Source organism: Heterocephalus glaber, unplaced genomic scaffold (assembly GCF_053883595.1).
Source record: "Heterocephalus glaber isolate CG9 unplaced genomic scaffold, H.glaber_assembly_v1.0 deba00000470, whole genome shotgun sequence".
NCBI lineage: Eukaryota > Metazoa > Chordata > Mammalia > Rodentia > Bathyergidae > Heterocephalus > Heterocephalus glaber.
This window is the reverse complement of record NW_028258145.1, coordinates 2,750,486-2,766,591: the sequence shown is the minus strand read 5'-3', so window position 1 is coordinate 2,766,591 and position 16,106 is coordinate 2,750,486. Positions and strand designations below refer to the sequence as shown.

Sequence of the window (16,106 nt, the reverse complement as noted above, 5' to 3'; positions counted from 1 at the left end):
GGCCACCTGCTATTTTTTAAACTTTTTATTGTGGTACTGGGGATTGAACTCAGGGCCTTCACACTGAGCTACATCCCCAGCCCTTTTTTGAGGCAGTTTCACTTAAGTTGCCCAGGCTGGGCTCAAACTTGCAATCCTTTTCCCTCAAACTCCCAGAATATTAGGATTACCGGCTGGAGACACCATGCCGGATTCCCTATTGGATTCTGAAGGAATGAGGGCTTTCGAGGCCTTTTAAGGCCTCCCAGCGCCACCCACGGTCGGCTGGATCCGGGTTGCTGTGGGGGGTGGGGTCGGGACGAGGATTGGTAACTGAAAGAGGTCGGAGGGCTGGGTTCTGGACCGGAGGACTCAAGCTCGGACCAGGCCCAGACGCCTGGTTCACCCAAACTGCAAGGCGCGGCGCCCCTCCCCGCGGCCCCGCCCCCCGCGGCATCCCAGTCCCAGCACCGACAACCCTCTCCTCTGCTTAGCGAGGGGCGCCCTCAGGTGGCGGCGTCAAAATGTGGCCTGGTGCATTAAGTCCCGCCCCATCGCGCGATTGGCTCTCCAGCTACAGCCTAGGCACTGGATTGGTCAACTCGGGCGAGGGGCGGAACCGGAGGACAACCTCGGACGCCGAGTGGTCGGATTGGGACAGCGGGGCGGGCACTGCTTCCACCTACCTCCCGGCGGCAGAGGTCAGGATGGCGGCGCCGCACTCTTGCGGGAACGGGCTGTGCTGCTTGTGCCCGGATGCGGTGCTGGGAGTGCAGCAGACAGTGGAGGAGATGAACTTCGAGAGGGGTGAGGCTGCGCACTGTGCGGGCAGTTACACCGAGCTGTCGTTCCCGTAAGCTGCCCAAATGGCGAGGCCGGCCCTTGGTCCTCACCTGGTGAGGACTGTACCTGGGAGACCCAAGGCTGCTCGAGTGGGAGTGGGACCGGAAGCTGACTCTGCAACCGGGCATTTCGCCCCCCGGAGGGCAGGGGCACCAGGCTTGGGTCTGCGCGGTGCGGGTTTGGGCCCGGGCGGCTGGGCAGTGCACATGCCTGAGAAGTGGCCAGGAACCCGGCAGGTGACAGATGACAGGGGCTCTTCCTACGGGGCCCAGAGAGGTAGCCTTCGCCCAGCTTAGATAGAGCTGCCTGCCAGGAAGGCTGGGAACCAAGTGTCCCTGGTGCAGTCACAGTGATGCTGTGGTCGTTGGGTACATGCTGCTGCTGTAGATGCAGTCACTCTTCGCCATTACTGCAGAGCAACGGGCCTGCGCCTGCCCACTTCCTCACTTCTCCTGTGTCATCCTCCAGGGTAAGGAAGCAGGACTTCCCACTTTCGCGCTCGCCCCCAACCATGTTTTCCCATCCCCACCTAGCAGCCAGAGTAGCTTTTCGAAAATAGTAAATCAGATTATTGCAATTCCTGTGGTTTTATTTATTTGTTTTATTTTTTGCAGACAGGGTCTCACCGTGTAGTTTAGGCTGGTTTCAAATTCATGATCCTCTTGCCTCAGCCTCCTGAGCACTGGGATTACAGGGGTCACCACCACACCAGGCTTCCCATTGTTTTTTGTTTTTGTGGTACGGAGATTGAAACCAGGACCTTCATAATGAGTTATGTCCCCAGCCATCTTTTTCATTTTTTATTTTGAGATGAGATCTCACGAAGTCCCTAAGTTGCCTAGATGGGGCTCAAACTTTTGATCCCCCTGCCTCAAACTCCCAGAGTGCTGAGATTACAGATGTGCACTTCCATGCCTGGCTGTCATTGCTTTTAGAATAAATCCAAACTCCCTCTCATGGCCTACAAGGCTCCATGGACCTGGTGCCTGCTCTATTTCTCTACCCTCATTTTAGTTCTCCTTGGTTTCTTGCAATCATCACTAAGCATCACCTGCACTGGTCTCATTTTGGGATTTTTTTGGAGGGAGCAGAGGTCACTGGGTACTGAACTTAGGGTTTCACACATGTTAGCCCAAGCACTCTACCACTGAGGTACAATCCCAGGCCTTTAACTTTTAAACAGAGTCTTACAAAGTTCCTCAGGCTGGCCTTGAACTTGTGATCCTTCTGTTGGCTTTCTGAGTAGCTGGGATTACAGATGTGCACCACTGTTTCTGGTTCTTTTCTGTTTTTTTTTCCACAGAACTCAGTACCACCTCACTTATTTTATAAATATGTTGGGTATATATGTATATAAATGTAATATATCTATATATATAATTACATATAAAATAATTCATATACATAGATAACAAATTATATATATATTTCTATATATATATATATATATATATATTTCTTGTTTTTCTTTAATGGAAGTGTAAGCTCCATTAAGCCAAAATTTGGGATTTTGTTTTGTTTGTCTTTGACTAATCCTGAGTGTGTACAACACTACCAGGTACACAGGAAGTACAGGTTGAATATCCCTTAGCTCAAATGCTTGGGAACAGAGGTGTTTTAGATTTTGAATTTTTTCCAATTTGGGGATATTTGCATATACTGCGATCTCTTGGGAATGGGACACAATTTGAAACCCAGTTCCTGTTTTGTCTGCACTAGGCACGTAGCCTGAAGGTGTGCAGTGCACATGTGTCCTCACTGAGTGCAATCAGGTGTGGCTTTTCCCCTCAGATACTGTCAGACTGTTCAGGTTTAGGGTTTGGTGGGGGTGCCCTGCCCATGTGTGGTAATCGTCTGCTGAATGAATGAACTCCTGGTTCAGTGCAGGAGAGTGGAGGCTCTCAGGCTCTCCAGAGGAGTTGGTAGCACCCTCTGTCTCCCGGCTTCACACACACAGCCTCAGTCTGGCTCCTGCCACCCAAGAGCCCTGCAGCTGTCCCTCCCGACCCTGCTCAGGCATTGGCACCAAAACCCCAGAAGTGTGTGTGTAGCACTGAATACCTCTGGCTATGTGGCTTCAATGCCACTCCCCACTGTGGCTATGGTTTTCACATTTTTTGCTTGATTGGTTGTTTGGTTTTTTTCTATTCTTTTTTTTTTTTTTTTTTTCGGTACCGGGGATAGAACTCTGGTTCTTGCGGATTGTTTGGTTTTTGAGACAGTGTCTTTCCTATGTAGCCCAGGCTGCCCTTGAACTCACTGCAATCCTCCTGCCTCAGACTCTTGAGTGCAGGTATTATAGGTGTGGCTACCAGGCCTGACTGTTAATATTTGTTGAATGACCAAATCTCCCATTTATAGACATGGAGACTTGGGTCCAGAGGTAGCAGAAGCACTAAATGGTCTGGGCCTCGAGGCACTTCTCAGTCTTTGCGTGGCTTTCTGCAGGCATCTGGTCGGCAGCCCTGGATGGAGACCTGGCCCGAGTGAAGTCTTTCATCCAGAAGGCCATGGACCCCAGCCAGCCAGACTCAGCTGGCTACACCGCCCTGGTAAGGGTCGGGAAAGGGCACTAGACTGGTGACTGCCAGCTCTCCGAGGAGGGGACCGGTGCTCACCTGTGTCTTCTGTGCCGTGGTTTGGCTTAGTGTCTCCAGAGGCCTGTGTGTCCAAGCCTGATCCCAGAACCACCGGGGCTGGGGTGGTGAGACCTTAGGAGGAGCTGGTAGAAGAAAATTAGGCCCCGGGGGACACGGTGAGACTCTGACCCCTGGGTGCCATGATGGGAGTGATATGTCAACGCAGGACAAGCATGATGAAGCCAATGTGATGAAACCAGAGCCCAGATGGACCTCCCCATTCCTTTTATTTGTGGTGCTGAGGCTTGGACTCAGGGCCTGGTGCTCCACCAAGAGCTACATCCCCAGCCCAACAGTTTTCTTTCTCTCTCTTTCTCTCTCTCTCTTTTTTTTTTTTTTTTTTGCAGTACTGGGGACTGAACCTAGGTGCTTTGCAGTGAGCTACATCCCCAACCCATTTTTAATTTTTTCCTTTGAGATAGGATCTTGCCAAGGTGCCCAGCGTGGCTTGAATTCACAGTCCTGCCTCAGCCTTCCAGAGTGCTAGGATTACAGGCATGCCCTACCATGCCCATTATTTTTCCCCCAAGACAGGGTCTTGACATGTGGTCTAGACTGGCCTTGAACTTGCTCTGTAGCCCAGGCTGGCATCAAACTGAAAATCTTCCTGCCTCATTCTTCTGATTGCCTTTTAAATTTCCGTACATTAAGGAAAATGTGGTACTTGTCTGAATGTGGCTTATTCCACTTGCTGTAATGATCTCCAGACCCATCCATTTTCTGGTAAATGAATTTTATTCTTTTTTTTGGCTAAATGATACTCGATTGTGTGTGCGTGTTAACATTTTCTTATCCATTTATCCACCGATGGGCATCATACGTTGGCTACTGTGAACTGTGCGCAGTAATTGTGGGTCTGCAGGTGTCCTCGTAGTGTGCTGACTTTAATTCCTTCAGGTATGTGCAAAGGAGTTGCACAACTAGATCAAATGATAGCTCTGTTTTTAGGTTTTAAGGACCCTTGATGCTAATTTCCATAGTGGCTATACTATTTTACATTCCCACAGAGGTGTAGAAGGGTTCCTTTCTCCCCACATCTGTCCCAGCATTATTGTTTCCTGTGTTCTTGATGATAGCCATTCTGACTGGGGTGAGTTGGGAGGTCTCAATGTATTTATTTATTTATTTTTGAGACAGGATCTTGCTATGTAGCTCAGGGTGGCCTCAAACTCACAGTGATCCCCCTGCCTCAGCCACTGGAGTGCTGGGATTACAGGCGTGTGCCACTGTGCCCGGCTCAGTGTAGTCTTGATTTGCGTTTTCCTATTGGCTAAGGATAGTGAATCTTTCTTACACACTTATTGGCCATCCGTACCCCTTCTGAGAGTTCTCTGTTGCATTCACTTGCCCATGACTGCTGGGCTGTTTCCCCTGGGGCAGAACAGGGGTTCTCCTCTGGCCTGCCTGTGAAGCCCTGTGGCCAGCACCCCATCTTATGGGCTGTCTCTTCACTCTGCTCCTTCCCCTTGACACAAAGAAGCTGTGGAATCTGTGTCCCAGCCTTGACTTGTTCCCTGTGCTGCTGGAGTCCTAGCCAGGAAGACGTCCCCATGCCTATGCCTCATCCTCCCTTTCTTTCAGCAAAGGTCCCTTTTTACTTATTTATGTATTTTTCAATACCGGGAATTGAATTCAGGACCTTGTGCTTGCCAGGCAGGTGCGGTGCTGCTGAGCCAAATCCCTTTTTAGGAAGCCAGCACCCATACCTGCTGGGCACCGTTCTGCAAGTACATTATGAGCATTGCCTTCTGTTGGCATGACAGCACAGGGAGGGAGGGACACTCCTCCCTGTGCCTCCTCTGGGAAGAAGCTGACTGTGGGGATGCAGCAGCTTGCCCACCAGGTGCCACTGTTGCCGGGCAGCCTGGAGGTGACCATGGGACCCATGCCCTCGCCACCATGCTACCCTTGCCTCCAGCCTGACCTGGGTCTCTGCTCTCTGCAGCACTATGCCAGCCGCAACGGCCACTATGCTGTGTGCCAGTTCCTGTTGGAGAGTGGGGCCAAGTGTGATGCCCAGACCCATGGGGGCGCCACAGCTCTGCACCGTGCCAGCTACTGCGGCCACACAGAGATTGCACGGCTGCTGCTGTCACACGGCTCTGACCCTCAGCTGGTAGATGACGACGGCATGACCAGTCTGCATAAGGTTGGTCCCTTTTCCTTGCCACAACTTTCTTCTTCTTTTTGTTTTTTTGAGATGGGGTCTCTCTACATAGCCCAGTCTGGCCTCAAACTCATAGTGATCCTTCTACCTCGGCCGCCACTATGTCCATCCCCAAAATTTTCTTCCTGTAAGTTATAACACACTGGGATTTGGGAGGGTGCATGCCTATAATTCCAGCACTTGGGAAGGTGAGGTAGGAGGATTCATGCAAGTTCAAGGGCATCCTGGTCTACACTGTGAGTTCAAGGCCAGCCTGAACTACATAGTGAGACCCTGTCTTAAAAGCAAACAAAAGAAGAAGTTATAACATTCTCATGGTAGAAAACATGGGGGAAACAGAAAGGTGGAGGGGAAAAAAATAAAAATCAATGCTTACCTCTCACCACTTCAGGATGAATGCATGATCCTCCAGCCTCTTCCTGTGCATGTGGCTGAAAGTGCACAGCACCCTTTTAGCTTTCTTTCCCTCAGGTGTCATCAGCTTCTGAAACCCGTGCTCCTCCTTCCTGTCCCTGCAGTCTGCTGTCAAGGTCAGAGCCACAGCGATCGCTTCATTGAATGTCCTGACCAGAGATACCCACATGGTCAGCAGTCCAGGAGAACAGAGAATACACTGGGAAAATGGGCTTCCCTCCCACCCCAACTGCCTTCTAGTGGGCATCTATAAGAGGGTGTGTGTGTGTGTGTGTGTGTGTGTGTGTGTGTGTGTGTGTGTGTTTTACTGGGGACTGAATTCAGGCCTTTCACACTGACCTACATCCCCAGCCCTTTTCATTTTTTATTTTTGAGACAGAGTCTCACTAAGTTGCCCAGGCTGGGCTCAAACTTATGATCCTCCTGCCTCAACCTCCCATAATGCTGGGATTACAGGTGTGTTAGGCGGGCATGTGGCTTCCACTCCTATATGGTGTATGTGTGCAGATATATTCCTCTCTCACCCTCATGTTAATTTTCCCCCAGAGCGTTGGTTTTAAGAGTCTGATGAGCCCTATTCTCCCTCCGATACCCCAGAGATTCTCATCCATAGCCATCTGTAAGACCTCCCACCTCTCCAGCCTCATCCTGACCTCCTGCCCTTGTTCCCTATACCTCTGTTCTTTTCATTTTCTTGTTTTTATTTTGTTGGAACTGAGTCTCACTATGCAGTTCAGGCTGGCCTTGAACTCACTATGTAGTCCATGCTGGCCTTGAAGTCACAGCAATCCTCCTGCCTCAGCCTCCCGAGTTCTGAGATTACAGTCATGTGCCACCAGGCCTGGCTGGCACTTTACTTTTTTAAAAACATTATTGGGGATGAATGTCTCCCAACTGCCTGCAGGACACCCCTGCCTGATGGAGGCAGCAAAGTTGGGAGTTTCACATCCCAGGTCCTTATGAAGCTCTGTACAGCAAGATCTGGGTTCAGGCTTGAGATGTGGGGGCTGCCACCTCTCAGATGCCCTTGTCATTGGGGAGGAGGAAGCAGCAGAGGGACGACAAGAGTTATCCAGAGTGCCGACCTTGAAGTCACACAGATCTGACCTAGACGCCTGGGGTGCCTGGGACCTGGGTCACTTACTGGAGCCCGGGTCTCTTCCTGTGTGAGCTGGGGACAGTGGTGCTATCTGCCTCTGAGGGGACAGTGAGAGGATGTCATATGCAGAGCTCACCTCATGTCCCTGCTGTTTGGAGGAAGTTGGAAATGGGTGTCTGGGATGCGTGATAGCAGAGGAGAGGAGAGAGCTGGGCCAGAATGCCCAGGTCATCCCTGCACAGTTTAGCAGGCCCTGAGGATGGCAACCATGCCCACCAGCACCTGGGGATCTGTGGGTGCTGAGAGTGCTTAAGGTTCAAGTGTGGACATGCAATGTGCAGGTCTGGCTGGGAAAAGCAGGGCTACAGGGCAGAGGGCATGAGGCAGAGAGGTTGGGCTGATGACCTTGCTGGCCTGGTTGCTTCGCCAGTCTGTGCAAGGCCCCATATTGGGTGCAATTAGACATCTGCTCACATCTCAATTTCCATAAGCCCCCTGCTTTAGGAGCAGAAGTTCCCCGAAGCAGAGCAGGACCACCAGGGTCCCTGGTGCCACCTGTTGATGGGGCACTTTCTCCACAGGCTGCTGAGAGGGGACATGGGGACATCTGCTCCCTGCTGCTGCAGCACAGCCCGGCCCTGAAGGCCATCCGGGACCGGAAGGCGCGGCTCGCCTGTGACTTGCTGCCGGACAACACCACCCTGCGGGATCTGCTGACCAGCTAAGGTGACAGCACCCAGCTGGGGAGCAGATACCATGCCACACTGCCCCACTTGCTCGGTGTCCACGCAGGGCGGACAGTGCACCTAGGAGACCCAGGGCCACTTTCGGCCAGGGCAGCAGCCAGGGGGAGGCCAGCAGGGCTGGCAGCATTTAAGCTGGGACAGACAATCACATTTTAAGTTATTCCTATGGAAACTTCTCCCCACTTGGAAAAATAAAGTTATCTCCTTACCTTACCTCCCTACACACAAAGATGAATGTTGGGATTGAATACTAAACCTAAAAGCACAAAACTGAGTTGTGGGAGAAGAGGTGAGTGGTGTGACTGACTCGGTGACCTTGGGACAGGGAGCTTCAGCCTCTGTCCCTAGTGTCTCATCTGGGAGCTGGGAGCAGTCACCACAGGGTGGATCTGGGGACTGGGTGAGGGCACTTAAGAGATCCCAGGCATGTTGCAAGCACACCTGAGTGCCTGGGCCCGCTTGGCCATGCGGCTCTGGTGCAGAGTCTATTGCCCAGTGTCCCATAGGCGGCTGCCTGCGAGGCCTTGTTCGGTACAGTGGGCTGCACGCCTGGCCCTCTGGACCTCCCAGCAGTGCCAATTTAAATGTTTTTACTGAGTCAGAGAAGTGGTTTATTTTTGGATATTGATCCTTTGCTTTGCATATATTTTTATGTACATTGCCATACCTATTTAAATTAAATGAGCAGGGCCAATGATCTGACTTCTCTGTAGCTACCCAGGCAGGTTCATCTGTGGTCACAAAGCTGTCTGTTTACAGGGCATTTACAAAGGTGTGCCCAGGGGACCTGGCTTGGGTCAGTGGTACAGCCCTTGCCTAGCACGTGTATGGACCTGGGTTCCATCCTCAGCACCACAGCAGACAACACCACCTGTCATCCCAGCACTCTGGGAGGCTGAGCCAGGAGGATCACAAGTTCAAGGCAGCCTGGGCAATTTAGTGACTTAGCAAGACTCTGTCTCAATGAAGGGGATGCAGCTCAGTGTGAAGGCCCTGGGCTCAAATCCCAGTACTGAGAAACTGGCCTGCTCCTCCAGAGGGAAGGCTCAGGTTCTGCAGACACCCCAGAGGGCAGTGAGCACCAGGGGGAAGAGCACTAAGCTGTGTCTGCAGCGTGATGCTTCTGCAGATGCACAGTACACAGACAAGGAGACAGCAGGGTACCCATTCAACTGCTACCTGTGATTTCCCTGGGCCACTGTAGAAGAGCGGTTGGACAAGGTCTCAAGCTTCATGTTTGGATTTCTTTTTAGGAATATTTAAAAATATTTTGTGGTACTGAGGACCAAAGCCAGGGGTGCTCTGCTGTTAAGCTACACTCCTACCCTTTTATTTTTTATTTTGAGACAGGGTCTAAGTTGCTCCGGCTGGGCTTAAAATGGCCATCCTCCTGACTCAGCCTCCTGGGTAGCTGGGATTACAGGTGTACAGGATGACCCAGCTAGGAATAATGTATTTTGTAAAGTCAGTTAACAGTTTCATGTGGGATACTCTGGCTTTCTGCTAAGAATTTCAGATGAAGCCCATTGTTGCAAAACACCCTTGTCCTTGAATGTTGAAGGGAAGGAATTAAGAGTTGGCAGGCCAAAGCCTGACTTTCTTATCTACTACCATTCCAGTCTGGTTAACTCTTTCCCTCCTCAAAGAACAGCGAGAACAAGGCATCATAAAGGGTTGTGGGGCTGTGGCTATAGCTCAGTGGTAGAGCACAACAAAATACAAAAAAATACCTAGTACCAAGGGAAAAAACCAATTCTGGCTCTGCCTGGGCCTTGTTGAAAGGGAGTTCCTGCACCTGCCAGCCCCACAGGCGGGACCCCTGGCAGTGTGCTGGGCCTCACTCTCTTGGGCATCTCTGCCCTGCCATTCTGACCCTGACTGTCTGATTGCCTTCAAAGTCAAGCAAAAGTCAAGGCCCTGCTGGGCGAAGGGTATGTGTGGCTTCTGAAGGAGAGGGAGGGACTATGATCTTGTGGCAGGAGACAGATTGCCTTACAGCTGGATTCATGGTTACTGGGATTGTTTTGTTATTTTTGAGACAGGGTCTCACTGTAGTTCAGGGTGGCCTTAAATTCATTTTGCACCCCAGCCTCTGAGTGCTGGGATCACAGGTGTGTACCACCATGCCCAACTTGTTATTACACAGCAGGACCTGTTGCAGCTCTTAGTCCCTGTCCCTGTGAAGGGTACACTGTGTGCCCAGAGAGCATGTGTAGGGACCTGCACGGGGTAGAGACGTCCTCTTCAGAGGCCTGAGGACTGGGGACCAGCTGGGCCTAGCTCCTGAGGTGGGCAGCGTGCATGGTGACACAGCAGTGGAAATCAGATGAGCCTGGCTGCAGATTCCTCGGGCTGTAGGTCAGCCTCTTTCTCTGTCCCTCCTAAGGTCCTCGGGGGACTCGCTTCTTGTTCTCTGGACAACTGAGCTGGGTCTTCTCAGTGGCGTAGGTGGCCAGACCTGCACCATGGAGGTGGGGGCTGGACCCCTCCAGGGGGCTCCAAACCAAGGACAGAAAGTGCCCCCATCGGGGGTGGTGGCTCAGGCACCCCAGCGGGTTAAATGGCTCATGGAGGGTGGGGCTGGCAGGGAGGCGGCCCTGCCCTCAGCAGGCCACAATCCCAGATGGGTATTTTGGTCCATGTGACAAGCCCCCAGAGTCATCTGGCCTTGGCCATCCCCAGGAGTCAGCTCCCCTATAAAAGGGCCTATCGTCATGCTCCTCTGGTGGGGGTGTGGAGAGCAGCAGGGACCATGGACTTCATCAGCATTCGGCAGTTGGTGAGGATGGACTCTGGCTCTTGGTGGCCTAAAGCTGGGGCTGTGGGGATGAGGTGGTGAGGGGATGGGGAGTAAGACGAATGGGAAGCAGCAAATGGGGTGCAGGGGATGGGAATGGGGCCTCTGAATGCTAGACTGTGCTGCTGGGCCACACCACGGCTCAGGTGCACTGCATTCTATCCTGGACTGAGAGGTCCAGGGATAGAAGGGATAGAAGTGGCAGGCTGCTTTGGAAGTGGTGGTGGCATTCCTATTCCCAGTGCCATGACAGTCCCTGAAAGCATCCAGAGGGTCTGGCTGTTTTGGTGGCCGGAAGAAGGGTGCCCCTGGGTGCCCCAGGCAGTGAGAAGCTTTGATGGCTGTGACAGTCTGGGGTTCGCAGGGTGTGCTTGTGGGGCTCAGCTTGTGGGGTCCAGCAGTGGCCCCAGCCACCCCTACTTTGGCATAGCCCCTGTCAGGAGGCAATTCCAAGGCCAGGAGCCTTAGGGTGCCAGGGCTGCTATGTCAGAGGGAGTTCACCTCTCCTCTGCTGAAAGCCCTAGGCAGTGCTACCCCACAGTTCCAACCCTTCTCTTCCCCAAAATGTGCCTTCCCAAGTGTGGCCACCAGCCGGCATGCCTGGGGCACTGGCTGTTGGCCGACAAGTGCCAAAAGCTCCTGTCATCTTCATGGCACCCTTGGAAGTGCTAAGGTGAGCCCATTTTACAGATTTGGAAACACAGCTTCCTGAAGCCAAGAACGGGACCCAGGGACCCAGAATTGTCCCCAGAAGCATCTCCTCTGTCCCTCTGAGGTTGGGGTCAGGTGGCAGTATAGCATGATCTGCTAGGAATGCAGGCGCAGCCCAGGAGGGAGGCTGAGGTGTCGTCTGCCCCGAGGCTCCCGGGCAAGGGCATGCATATATAAATAGCCATGGTCGCCTGCCTGGCTAGGCCCTGGGATCCTGATGATGGAGCAAGTAGGCAGTGGCAGTTGGCCTCCTGGGCCTTGGGTGCTACCACAGGTGTTGGGGTGCTGGCCAGCGCTGCAGATGGCCAGGAAGCTTGGGGGAGGAGAGCCCTCAATCTGTGATCCAGGTCAGCTCCCGCAGTCATTGCAACTCTGTTTTCTTTTCTCTCTTTTTTTTTTTTGGTACCGGGGATCGAACTCTGGACCTTGAGCTTGCAAAGCAGGCGGTGGAACCACTGAGCCAAATCCCCGGCCCTTTTCTCTTTCTTTGATTCAGCACTAGGGATTGAACCCAGGGAGCACTAAACTACACCCCAGCCTTTTTAAGACAAGGCCTTGTTAAACTTCCCAGGCTGGGCTTGAACTTGCAATCCTCCTGCCTCACCCTCACGACTGTTTTCTAAGGGTCCCTCCAGCTCTCCTGATTCTCTGTCCACATTCTGTACACAGGTGAGTGGAGAAAGAGATGAAGAGAAAGTGTTGGGGTTTGGACACTCAGCTCCCGGTCCGAGAGGCAGGCCTTGTGACTGGAGGCTGGGGCCCCACGAGGCCGTGGCCTGGGAGAAGCTGAAACAGGAGGAAGACAAGAGAGTGAGTGACACTGGCAGAGATGGCAGCAGGTCCCATGTGGGCATCCTGAGCGCCGGGTGTCCCCTCTGGGCAGTGCAGGCCAGGATCAGACTGGCTGAGGGCCTGTCCCCAAGGTCCCCTGCCCTGGGGCTGATGGCCAGCCTGGTCTTGTCTCCTACCCACTTTCTGCCCTAGTTGGAAAAATTCAACAGTTCCAGAATGAATCTGGAGACACTGGCAGACTTAGAAAACTTGATTCAAAGACAGAGAAAAAAGCGACTAAGACGGAGAGTCCCTCCCAGGGAATCTGAGCCTGAGGCTGAGGTGAGAAGGGGGTGGGCAGTGTCTCCCAACCCTGGGGGATGGGGGAAGAGGATGCTGGAGCCACACTGCACAGCTGGCGCCCAGGGGCCCTTGCAGTCTACTAGGACAGCCAGGGTGAAGGTCCCAGCTGTGTCGAGGCTCTGGGGGCTGCAGGTCGGGTCAGCAGGGTGGTTCCTCTCCCCAAAGGAAGGGATGAAGGGGAAGCAACGCCACCTCCTCTGAGCTCCCTGCAGTCCCCAGCTTGTAGGTGCCTCACCTCTGCCTCTTGTCTCGTGCTGTTCTCCCTGACATCTTGTTACTAGGACACCAGTCCCACAGTAGAGCTCCCTTTGGCACCATCATATTGGAAAGGGGCCCACCCTACTCCAGTATAACCTCAACTAGTACCATCTGGAAGGACCCTGTTTCCAAATAGGGTCACATCCCAAGGTACCAGGGTTGGGACTTCAGCGTGTGAACGTGGCGGGCACAACACACACCCCATGGCCTATTGAGAATCTCCTGGGAGACTGAAAATCAGAACTGTACTTGCCCAGGCCCACAGTGTGCTGGTCCTGTCTGCACTCAGAGCCCCTGGGCCAGGCTGGGGATGCTGTTATCATGGCTGCCTGCCAGCTCCGGGAGTGAGTTAGCCTTGTTCTTCCGCTCACCCAGCTGCAGCCCCAGGGCCAGCAGAAACCTGTGGACCTAGAGATGTTCCTGAAGGCAGCTGCTGAGAATCAGGATTCCCTGATTGACAAATACCTGACAGATGGAGGGGACCCCAGTGCCCATGACAAGGTAGTGCGGGCAGGTGATATGAACACCATCTTGTGCATCCTGGTCCTGGCTGGGGACTTGGTGGGCTATTCATGGGCTCAGACGTGGTGGCGTGATGTGAGCGGGAAGGGGGAGGCCCGTGATCTGATGGTGGGATGGGGGACACTGGGGCTCTGGGCAGAGATGGGTAGCTGTTTGCCTCACCTCCATCTCACCTCAGCTGCACCGCACGGCCTTGCACTGGGCCTGCCTGAAGGGTCACAGCCAGCTGGTGAGCAAGCTGCTGGCAGCCGGGGCCGCAGTGGACGCGAGTGACCTGGTGAGCACAGGGGAGGGGCCTGCCTGTGGCCACTTCCTGCTCCGCATTGCACACTAAGAGCTCTGATCCTTGTAGTGCAGCTGGACAAGACCCCTGTGTTCTGGGCCTGCCGGGGAGGACACCTGGACATCCTCAAACAGCTGCTCAACCAGGGAGTCCAGGTCAATGCCCGGGACAAGGTGAGGGAGCAGACACCTGAGTAGGTGACTGTTAGCGCAGGGGAGCAGGCCAGGGGCAGAGCAGGTGGGCCCTTTGGACCAGGAGGGGGTGTCGCCAGCCCAGACCCCACCCTGACCCTATCCTCCTAGATCTGGAGCATCCCCCTCCACGTGGCAGTGCGAACAGGCCATTCCGACTGCCTCAAGTACCTCGTGGAGTGTGGGCCCCACACTGATGCGCAGGACAAGATAGGTGCTGGGTTTTTCAGGAGACTGGGTGAAGGGGCTGCCCGAAAGGGGCTGCCCGAGCTGCCTGCCTAGGGGCCAGGATGCAGGCAGGAGGGGACCTCCCTTCTCCACACAAGGGAGACACAGCTCTCCATGAAGCCGTGTGCCAAAGTCACTACAAGGCCATGAAGCTGCTGCTGCTGTATGGAGCAAAGCTGGGTGTGCAGAACGTGGTTCGTGTGGCTGGCAAGGCCTGGGGTGGGGTGAGGCTGGGGGTACAGGAGGACTGAATCAGCATCCTTGTTCCAGGCCTCCCTGACCCCCATCCAGCTGGCCCAAGACTGGCAGCGGGGCATCCGGGAAGCACTGCAGGCCCACATCGGGCACCCCTGAACCCAGTGCTGACTACACAGACCCACGGGGTCACTCAGTCGCCATTCCAGCCCCCTGGGCTCTCTGCACCACACCTCGTAGTCCTCGGCCTCAGTCCTATTCCTCTTGGGCCCAAGGCAGCCCTGTGAGGGCCGGCTGGTAGAGGCCAGGCGCCTGCTGTGTGGAGCACTGCAATCCCTGCTGGGCCGAGGCTGGGATGGGCTGATGCAGGGACCACAAGCAGTGGGTGGCAAAGTGGCACAGAGTGGGAACAGGGCTGGAGCAGGAAGTGATCCAGTGGTGCAGAAGACTACATCTCCCAGTGTCCCCTCAGCCTCAGCGTGGGAGACCAGCTCGGTGGAGGGCAAGGTCTGGTCTCCTGCACGGTGACATAGAGGTGGCTGGCAGTTGCATCCCAGACACACGAGGAGACCACTCGAGACCATGCCGGCACAGGCACTGGTGTGGCTGCTGCTGCCCCAGGTGGGTCTCTGGGCCATTGGTGGCAACCTGATGGGTCCAGAGCAGCTCTGGTCCTCGGGACTTAGTGGGCTCTGGGGTCTGCAGGGCCCTCAGGGCTTGAGGCCCACGGGACAGAAGCCAGAACCCTCCAGGTTGCCTCAGAGGCCAAGGGACGGCACCGGTTTGGCTGGGGTTGCTTGTAGCCCACTCAACTCTTGGGGCGGCCGCAACCCTGGCTTCCCTGGGGCTCTGCTGCCCCCTGGTGCTGGAGCCCTGCAGCTGCCCCGCCTCTGCTCCACCTTCCCTCCCTCCATCCCTCCCCTCCCCCACTAGCAGCACACTGAGGAGCTCTGCGCCCAGCTGGCAGCAGGGCAGGAAGGGACACCTGGACACCATCCTGCCCTGGCCTGTGGGCCCCACTCTACAACCTCTCCTGACCGGCTCCTTCTCTTCCACTCCTCCCAGTATAAACATGTACACTGGCAGGGTTGGCTCCTTAAATGCCCTTAACAGAACCACAGGCTGGAGGAGGGCGAAACGACAGAGGCTCAGCCTCCCTCAGGCGGTCCTGGGTCGTAGGCAGCACCCAGGGTGGCGTCCATCCATTCAGCAGCAGTTATTCCTAGTGTGACCATGGTAGGCTTCTCAGGCCAGAACAAGGCTACCACTACTATGTGAAAATGCCGACGTGCGCCTGCTCTGGGCCACACACCTGTCCATGGGCAGCTCCTGCCCTGTGGTAACAGAACCTGTTTGCACCATGACACAGGTGCCACGGGCAAAACAGGAACTTAAGTCTACGGAAATGACAAGTCCTCATCTAGAAATGAGGACACTCAAGTGACAAACAAAAGCACCTTTTTATACGGATCAGTACTTTTCATTAAATTGGCTATCCATCACGGCCTAGTTGTCTTTTTTTGGGCTGGGAAAAGCCAGCTCACTGGTCACCAGGGACAGCCTTGTAGGCCCAGGGCCTATGAACCTCACCAGCCTGACAGAAAGGTCACCCAGCCTCAGTGTGGGGCCCTAGTGCCTGGTGATTCTGCTCTGGGCATCCCGGTGCACAGATGGGCAAGTTCAGAGGGCAGCAGCAGTCTGCAGCCACAGCTGCTTGTTAGAACTACAAGTGCAGTTTGTAAAGTCCTGATATCCAGAGCATTAGGTCAATGGACAACACGCTCATCGGCATATACCAAGAAATCCAAATGTATCTGCCCAAAATGCCTATTTAGACTAAGAGTCCAGCAAGGTCTCAGGATACAACATAAACACATAACAATCTAGTTCGCCCTACCAG

At 54.2% G+C, this 16,106-nt stretch overlaps 2 protein-coding genes across 12 annotated transcripts; both read left to right on the top strand.

Annotated features, from left to right (window-relative positions):
- Window positions 1-625: 625 nt before the first annotated feature.
- Window positions 626-12,205, top strand: Ankrd39 (ankyrin repeat domain 39). Of its 10 annotated transcripts, XM_087203202.1 has the most exons (6): window positions 626-786; window positions 3,271-3,374; window positions 5,407-5,610; window positions 6,147-6,299; window positions 7,723-7,867; window positions 12,065-12,205. In XM_087203202.1, the coding sequence occupies exons 1-5, from the start codon at window positions 687-689 to the stop codon at window positions 7,864-7,866; spliced, it is 705 nt and encodes a 234-aa protein (XP_087059328.1). In that variant the 5' UTR covers window positions 626-686; the 3' UTR covers window position 7,867; window positions 12,065-12,205. The 10 variants fall into 10 exon arrangements, 9 of the variants coding, with proteins under 9 accessions (XP_087059328.1, XP_087059330.1, XP_087059329.1 ...); XR_015448089.1 differs by lacking the exon at window positions 12,065-12,205 and having other exon boundaries at window positions 6,100-6,299; window positions 7,723-7,859; XM_087203204.1 differs by lacking the exon at window positions 12,065-12,205 and having other exon boundaries at window positions 6,147-6,158; window positions 7,723-8,100.
- Window positions 8,283-15,708, top strand: Ankrd23 (ankyrin repeat domain 23). 2 transcript variants are annotated; one of them, XR_015448064.1, is made up of 8 exons: window positions 8,283-10,666; window positions 12,065-12,205; window positions 12,380-12,508; window positions 13,163-13,288; window positions 13,488-13,586; window positions 13,667-13,765; window positions 13,895-14,205; window positions 14,282-15,708. XR_015448064.1 is itself a non-coding variant. In XM_021258026.2 (7 exons), the coding sequence occupies exons 1-7, from the start codon at window positions 10,448-10,450 to the stop codon at window positions 14,063-14,065; spliced, it is 984 nt and encodes a 327-aa protein (XP_021113685.2). In that variant the 5' UTR covers window positions 8,283-10,447; the 3' UTR covers window positions 14,066-15,708. The 2 variants fall into 2 exon arrangements, 1 of the variants encoding a protein (XP_021113685.2); XM_021258026.2 differs by having other exon boundaries at window positions 13,895-15,708.
- The last annotated feature ends 398 nt before the right edge of the window (window positions 15,709-16,106 follow it).